General features: G+C 37.8%; 1 protein-coding gene across 1 annotated transcript in view; it reads right to left on the bottom strand.

Annotated features, from left to right (window-relative positions):
* Positions 1–5850, bottom strand: part of GPC5 (glypican 5) — a 633859-nt gene extending 628009 nt beyond the window's left edge. Inside the window, exons 1-2 of the mRNA XM_009634595.1 lie at positions 5670–5850; positions 3068–3762 (exon numbers count right to left, since the gene is read on the bottom strand). Coding sequence (XP_009632890.1) covers positions 3068–3762; positions 5670–5850 — 876 coding nt within the window. The remainder of the gene's footprint in view (positions 1–3067; positions 3763–5669) is intronic.
* Positions 5851–8509: the final 2659 nt, after the last annotated feature.

Here is an 8509-nt window from a genome sequence, read left to right as displayed (position 1 = left end):
GAAAGAGAAATCCCAGCTGGAGACAGCATGGCACTGCTCTGCTGACCCAAGCAGAAAAGGGAAAAAGTCATAAATTACTGGAAAAAAAGAGTTTTGTAAAAGGAAGCCATGTTATATAGGCATTAGTGGTCTTTCCACACCACACAGAGCTTAAAGTATGAATATAGACAAAATTTAAAAACATCTATCCATGCAACATGTGAGAAAAAAATCCTTTACACATAGTTATTTACACAAACATACACATGATTAAATAAAAAGCTGTACAAATACATGTATCACTAAGCAGGACACTCTGTGGATTCTCATATTAACATCTGCATATGTATATATCATACTTCCAAACATTTAAGTATTTTTTTTCCTCTGTGTGGTTCTTTAAAACTCATAAAAGTACTTAACTGTGATGAAATTCACTTTTAAAATGGCAGACTGCTGCGTGCCTAAGCAAGCTATTATTTGCTGGCTCATAATCATCTTTTCTGTGTCTGTTAGAGTCACTGATGCATTAATTGCTTATCAAAATTTGAAACAGTTCATGAGTCACTCTGAAGATAAAATAAATAAATATTAATGAGCCAATTTCAACAGAATTCATGTCCTCTGCGTCTTAAAGCTGAAAGACTGTATTTATTACATGTCAGAATTAGGTCTTGATACCTAATATATGGGTAAATATGAAATATACTCAAGCAAATCAGAACTGACTGACTAGATCACCATATTTCAAGGGATCAATGCATCACAGTCTTATTTGACCAAATTATAGATGAAAGAGAGAAACAACTGGTCAACTATAACATCGAGATTAAGTGAAAGATATGTATAAATGCATAGGTCTGATGCAAATTAAGTGAAAAATGAAATATTTAGGTTTTAAAGTTTGGATGGGATTCTGTATGGGAAGATCTTAACACAATAGGAGTAAAGACTTGATCTTCAAACAAACACATTGGCACAAAATATCGTTACATAAGAAATTTTAGTATTTCTTACAACATATGAGGGAAGGGGAGAAGGAAGGCGCAGACTTTTCAGGAATATCAAAAAAAAGCATTTTATTTTGGAACAATCTGAAATTTTCATTAAGCCAAAAGACTGGGTGGAGGACTCTTCACCCATTTAATTTTTTACAAAAGTTGAGTGAAATATACCATTTTGGAGACTTAAAACTTTCATTTTGAAAACATGAGTGTGCTGAGACTTCTAAGTCTGGGCCAACGGCGGTTCACTGTTGAAAATCCAAGTCTAAAACTTTTCAAATTAAATGACCTAGGATGAAACAGGAAACAGAAGGCCTTCCCTTGAGCCTCTACTTTCTTATTCTAGTTTGTTACTGAAAATTGTAGGCAAAAAAGACCCTCCAGAACTCTGAGGAGGAACAGGGAATATCCCTAAAAGGCAACTGTAGCTCTGAAACATATGAGGAATTAGACCGACATCAATGTGCCAGATTGAGCCAACCTGTTAGTGAAAAAACTTTTTTAAAAAAATCAGTTTTTCTGGAGGAAGTTCAGCAGCAGGAGATTCCGGCTAATGCAGTTGGCTGGTATAAAGCAGATAAAAAGGGAAATTCATAGAAATGGGTAATTTCCCTGTTACTCACTGACTACAAGCAGGATGAAGAACCCATTTTAACAGACTGGGGGCCTCAGTAAGAAATGAAGAATCCTCTACTTATTATATTAGGTCAAGTTGTTTATTGTCAGAGGTCATATCAGCTGCTTAGCAGAAGACACTGCTTCAACTTCAGCTAATCACGTAAAGAGGCAGGTTGTGGTAGTCCTACTTAGAAGCACTACTGGACCTCAGCTGGTGCCACACCACCGTGACACACGGATCTGTGTACCCTGTAAAACTGAAGGCATGTCCCCAGATCAAGACACTCGACCCAGCTTTAAACACAGAGAATGTCACTGTCAGTGAAGTCTGCATGTAAAAATACAGAGAAAAAAATATCTATAAAATGTATCGTGGATTAAATATAACACAGGAAGGATTAAAATTTTGCTACTTACATCACCTTCATAAATTTGCAGATATACTTTCTTTCTAATGTGTAGCTAAATAATGTGTATTTTCTTTAACAGTATCTTAAAACTCTTCATTTCGTGCATTCACAGCTAACATAGCTCTCACATAACTTGCTTTTTCTCCTAAGCATAGGTAAGGAAGTATTTAGTTCATGTTACAAATGAACTGTGCTACTTTCGCTCAAACCTACAAAATTATGCAAGTAATATAAGCAAAGTCATAGGTTCTTTAAGACAGGCCACTGGTATCTAAAAGAAGGACTGTCTAAATTTATCTTTATATGCTTTTAAGATAACAATGAAGCAAGTAAACAATTTACTTATGTTCATGAAAAACATTTTTTTGTGCTACTAAAATGATTCCCAGTATGTCATGTAACAAGTTTCCAATCTGCAAACGAATATTACTGCTGAGATTTAACAGCCATTTACACAAATGTCAGATTATTATTCAATTTTGATTTTATAGAATATTTGTGGAATTAGTTTTTCACCATATAATTTACTTTCCTCTCGCTAATATTTTGAGCTTCCAAACTTAGTAACACATTCCATTGTTCACCCTTGTTCAGCAGAACTTTACAGATGCAGTTGTAAAGTTAAACCTAAAGCTATTCAGTGCATCTACTGAAAATGTTAACTTCTAAATAAAAAGGGTGAAGAAATACAAGTTTCCATTGGATTGTGCAACAAAAATTTTTACTCAGCAAAATTTTGAAAAAAAGCTGTGGTTTCATGGGAAATGGAAAAAGATAAAATCCACACAAGCATTCTTTTCCTTTTGAAAAGCCTTTACTGTAAATGCTGCCAAAATGTTAAATCTCCACTTGATGTTAAACTCATGAACAGAACATGGGAAATTAGCAGGTCATATGCATGATTAAAATAAAACCTGGCAGTGCTGGAAAAATGCATCGTGGAATAACACTTAACTTGGATTCATCACCATAAAAATGGTCAACAAGTATGAGTCATCAGCATTACTTTTCTTAGTGTCATGTTTGCACTGAGCGTGGGTGAAATCAGCTTCTTACCTGCTCAGATAATTCCGGTCCATTGACACGAGCCTGTACAAGAGCATCATTAACAAGTGAATGAAAGTTTAGGAGCACGTGCTCAATGTCGTAGGTCCCACTCATGGCACTCGAGAGCTCCTCCAGGGACTGAATATATCCCCTCCAATGAAGATCAACTTCTGCCATGTTAGCTAAGCAGCCTCGGATGACATTAAGGCAGTAGCCCATACAGGGCTTACTTAAAGTCAGCCCCTGGCAATGGGGGCAATACTGCATTCTGAGCAAAGCTCTGCTGCAGTCTTTAGAGAAATGCAGATGATCTGTTGTGTTGATCACTTCAATCCCCAAATTCAGAGCCTGCAAGAAAGTCCGGCTGGGTAACAGTGACCTTCCCATTTGTGCTATGGCCTTTTTGGGAACATTACCAAAGGGCCTGATGTTTCTTCTCACCATTCGGAGGCACTCCGCATATTCCACTGAAATGTCAGTCAGACCAGGGTTAATCACATGGTTGTAGACTACTGGGAACAAGGTGTCAAAAAATCTGTTGACGAATTCCTCTGTGCTAACCTCTGTGCCAAATATGAAGAGTCCAACATCTGTGAAAAACTCCTGGACACGTGTGGTAGCCTCAGCAGCCATGTTTCTATACGCATTGCAGAAAAGTGTGCTTGTGTAGTTCTCAGCCAGTCTGATAAGTGTTTCAAAGGTTTCTGTAATAAAAAAAAAGTTCATTATTTGTGAGGTTTAAAAAATAAGAAATTGGAGTAAGAACTTAAAACAGTTACATCAGGACATCTTACATTTATCTTGAATGCATTTTTTGCATTAGAATTTATGAAGGCACAAACTTCTCACAAACTGACAACTGTCTTTATATATAGGCAAACACCTTACCAGTAATGTTGCAACACAATTAATAATCCATGTTTTCTTGGCAGGATATATTAGACAGTCTAAAAAATATAAAAGGAAATTGATCGTAAAAGGAGTTACTAAGTTACAAAATACAACAAAGCCTTACTGTATCTGCCTACTTATATACATACATTAGCTCTCTCATCTCACGACTCACTCTGCAACTTAGAATAGAAAGTCAAATGCTCTCAGTCACTCCACCTCAAGTCATTCCTCTTACCGTCCTAAATGGGTGGGCAAAAGTAACATTAAACAATTGAAATGACTCTTCCATTCCATTAAAAGATAACGTTTAAAAGACAAAGCAGTTTTGTCTTTTTGTCTTCTAAAGGATGGAGATGTGCTACACACACATGAGAGCGTCCTTTTAAACCATGCTGTTTGGTCTGGCAATTATTATGGTCAAGCAAAGTGATGGAAAGTGCAGAGTTGCTCTCCTTGGGCACTGTGATGGATAAACCCCCTCAAGATCTGCATAAGCCTGAATGGATAAATTTACACTGAGTTTCACATGTTAGGTGGCAGTCCTTAAGCATACTGAGCAGTTTTTAATAAAACAGTTGAAATATACTGGAGAAGTATTCTCTCCTGACTTGATCTATGACTTGCAGGTAAGGAAAAATGCTGGTTTTCGAAACAAAAAAAGTGTTCACATTCAGAAATTTCCTAGATCTGCCTGAGAAGCTTGCACTTCAGGAAAGGCAAAGAAGCAATCTGTAGATCAAAATAAAAATACGTATAAACACATATTACAAATATTAACACTGGATGGCTATGACTCAGTAACTTTCTTTTATTCATTCAAGCTTTACAAGTTTTCACGTATTTACTTTTTCACACTTTTTTTAATGGGATTCTATAGAAATAAAGTGAGGAAAAGCATGAAGTACAGTTAATACTGTCCAAACAGTGATGTTAAAAACAGGCAGAATCAAACAGTGTCAAACTATGTCAGGCAATTACTGAAGCAATCTGAAGTCTGATGTTAAGTCACTGACTGAAAGGAATAGTAGACGACTCAGAATAATTTTAATGTAATAACCAAGACTGGCTATCTTTAATATGTATCTGTGCATATGAAGAAATGTCTTAAATTCTGATGAAAAGCTTGTTCAGGTCAGTGAAATGATCCTCACTGACTTCAGTGCATTTAAAATGGCATGCTTTGTGAAAAGATCACAGAGAAGGCATATTAAACTAATCTGCTTATAGTTTCTATGTACCCTTTGTTTCCTCCAATAAAAATGAGATACATGCTTATAAATCAGCGCCACTCCCTCTATTCCTCTGCTATTATCTATAAACTCTTAGTTTCATATTTTCACACCACCCTTAAGACTGATTTTGTCATCTCTCTCTTTTCCATTCCTCTAACATTCACATAAGTAAGAAAAAAAGTGTTGACTGCTGACAGTAAAGGGTAGGAAAGTCCATCGCATTTGTGGTTTTTTTTTTTCTTTTCATTACTATGGCACATACATATGTGCATCTCTCCTAAAGTGAATTTCACTATAAACATTCATACACGCCAGATATCACAGTGATTCAGCAAAGGGTTTGTTTTGTTTCAAAAGTCAGACTCCTAAGTCAGGACCCTGTGTGGAGCTAGGCTCCCACCACTTCTGCAATACAGCAAAGCCTCTTGGGCTTATCCCATGAGTTGATATGCAGAAGTGCCAGCTGGCTAATTCTGTTGGCTAACTGTAGACCACAGCTGCTTCCACCACCATCGGCTCTGTGACTTTTCTCAACCTCAGCACCTCGTGCCGGATCGGACCTGAGACACCTGCACGGCACCCCGTGTCTGTAGGTGAGCGCATGTGCACGGGAGACCCACGTCCTTCCGGAGCAGCAGATGAGACGCAACAGATAAGATAGGGCATGATGGATAGATCAGAATGCCCACTTTAAGGCGACTGAACCAAGAATGAGATCTCCACTGGTTAAAAAGGCAGTTTGGACACCTAGCCCACATGGAGGCACAAATAAATGGACAGCTAAATTACAGTCCTAAATATCCTACTGTACATTATTTCTCATTTTTACTGGAGGGAACAATGAATGCAAAGAAAGTACAATCCTACTATGGAGGCTTTATTTACTTGCTTAAGAGTGTTTAGTGCCACTTTTCAACAGGAGATGCCGTTTATCTGCCTGTTCAGAAGGGCATGGGTATCCTGCAGGTCCTGTGTCACATGTGGAGTTTTGAGTTTAAAATGGTACTAGATGGTTGTGCCCAGGCAACTCAACTAAATTCTAGACACCCAGATCTCAGTGACTCAAGAACCCTTCATATAAAAGCCTGCAGCAGTCAGAATAACAAAGACAAAAATTTAAGTCAAATTGATTCTTGGTTTAGATAGTTTAAAATAATAAAGTGTGAAGAATACTAAAGCCTCCTAGGGAAATGGTTATTTTTGTAACTGTAGATTCAGTCTTTTACACAAATTTTGCCAATGCTTCAGATGAAATTTGTTAAAGTAGGTAATGTCAGTAAAATAATGATGCTATAATAATCTCTTTAGAATTACATGAATAAGGTTTTTATGACCCTTCTCATTTTTTTATTGTTACTTTTTCCTAGATGAAAACCATAAAGTATGTGATCTAAAATGTCTGCTACAATCCATGGCTGCAGTATCCTATTACCAAGAGCACAAATATTAGATGAAAGAATAAATCATGCTGCACATGGATAATCAATAGATTTTACAATGTGGTCTAAACAATAACAAACCTTCAAGATTGAATTACATTGCTAGCACCCCAGCAACCCAGAGATGAATGAGTACCATAATCAACTACCTGATTTATTGACTACTTGGGCTTTTCTAAACAGCATATGATAATACTGGCCACTTGTGTTTACGATTCTGCATCATGCTGTTCAATTGTCATTTCAGGATTTGTTACAAAATTTGTTAATCAGGTTTATTCTACTGGTGTGTTTCCTACTTTACAACCACCAAAGCTATTCCAGAGATTTGTTTTGCTCTCAGACAGCTTGAAGAATGACAGACAGCAAAGCAGACCTATGTTTACTTTCAATATTGAACAGTTCCTGTGAACACCTTGTGATGGCAATCTATGTCATTTACAACACTTTCAGAGACTTCAATGACAAATCAAGTTATGCCGGTTCAATACTGCAAGCCTCTCACAGACTTAACAATGTGTTTCTCTATCTTTTAAGTCTATGGCCCCAGACTAGCATCATCAGTCTTAATTATTCAGCCACATAAAAGAAGTGGCGCGTTTTCAATCAGTATAAATCCAATACATACAAAAGACATTTTAAATATAACCAAGATGAGCCAGGCAAGCTCTTTTTACTGTTATTAAATGATTTTTTTAATCTGCAGGCTCAGTGCCTGTTATCTCCATCCTTTATGAGACCTCTGTAGTAACCACTATACAATATCCTACAGATACCTTCTGCAGCACTACTGTGAATAATGTCTAGCATTTACCATGGGTGACACATCAACTTTATTTTTCTTTGGCTACACCTAAAATTATGATTTTTACACTGCTAAGTCAAAAATCAGGGCTGTCAATATATTAAACCATCAATTTTTTGAAAGAACATTAATACCTCTATTCCTGGATTTGCTAAGAAGGAACAAAACACAAGGCTAGGAAAAAAGTGTGGATGAGCACTTTTTTCTTTTATGATGTATGGCATTTATTCAGCTGATTCTTCATATCAGTACATATGTACTTTTTTTTTGATAATAGTGTATTTAACAAAGTGATCACAGACTGATGTAAAATAACTATCAAGTCATTGCTTTAAAAGATTTGCAATCTTTCATGCACTTCCTTTAACATTTCTGTTCCTGAGAATCATAGAATGGTTTAGGTTGGGACGGACCTTTAGAGGTCATCTAGCCCAACCCCCCTGCAGTGAGCAGGGACACCTTTAAATGGATCAGGTTGCCCAGAGCCCCATCCAACCTGGCCTTGAATGTTTCCAGGGATGGGGCCTCCACTACCTCTCTGGGAAACCCATTCCAGTGTTTCACTACCTTCATTGTAAGAATTTTTTCCTTATATCCAGTCTAAACCTACCCTGCTTCAGTTTAAAACCATTACCCCTTGTCCCATCACAGCTCGCCCTACTAAAAATATTTTCCCTGTCTTTCCCATAGGCTCCCTTTAAGTACTGAAAGGCTGCAATCAGGTCCTTGCAGCCTTCTCTTCTCCACACTGAACAAGCCCAACTCTCTCAGCCTGTCCTCATAAGAGAGGTGCTCCAGTCCTCGGATCATTTTAGTAGCCCTCCTCTGGACCCGCTCCAACAGGTCCATGTCCTTATATGCTAAGGGCTCCAGAGCTGGATGCAGTACTCCAGGTGAGGTCTCAGCAGAGCAGAGTAGAGGGGCAGAATCACCTCCCTCGACCTGCTGGCCACGCTTTTCTTGATGCAGCCCAGAGTACGGTTGGCCTTCTGGGCTGTCAGCGCACATTGCCAGCTCATGTCCAGCTTTTCATCCACCAGCACCCCCAAGTCCCTCTTGGCAGGGGTGCTCTCGCTCCCTT

The sequence above is a fragment of the Egretta garzetta genome, unplaced genomic scaffold (assembly GCF_000687185.1).
Source record: "Egretta garzetta isolate BGI_Z169 unplaced genomic scaffold, ASM68718v1 scaffold442, whole genome shotgun sequence".
Classification (NCBI taxonomy): domain Eukaryota; kingdom Metazoa; phylum Chordata; class Aves; order Pelecaniformes; family Ardeidae; genus Egretta; species Egretta garzetta.
The sequence above is the reverse complement of the archived record's forward strand: the minus strand, read 5'-3'. Positions and strand labels throughout refer to the sequence as shown.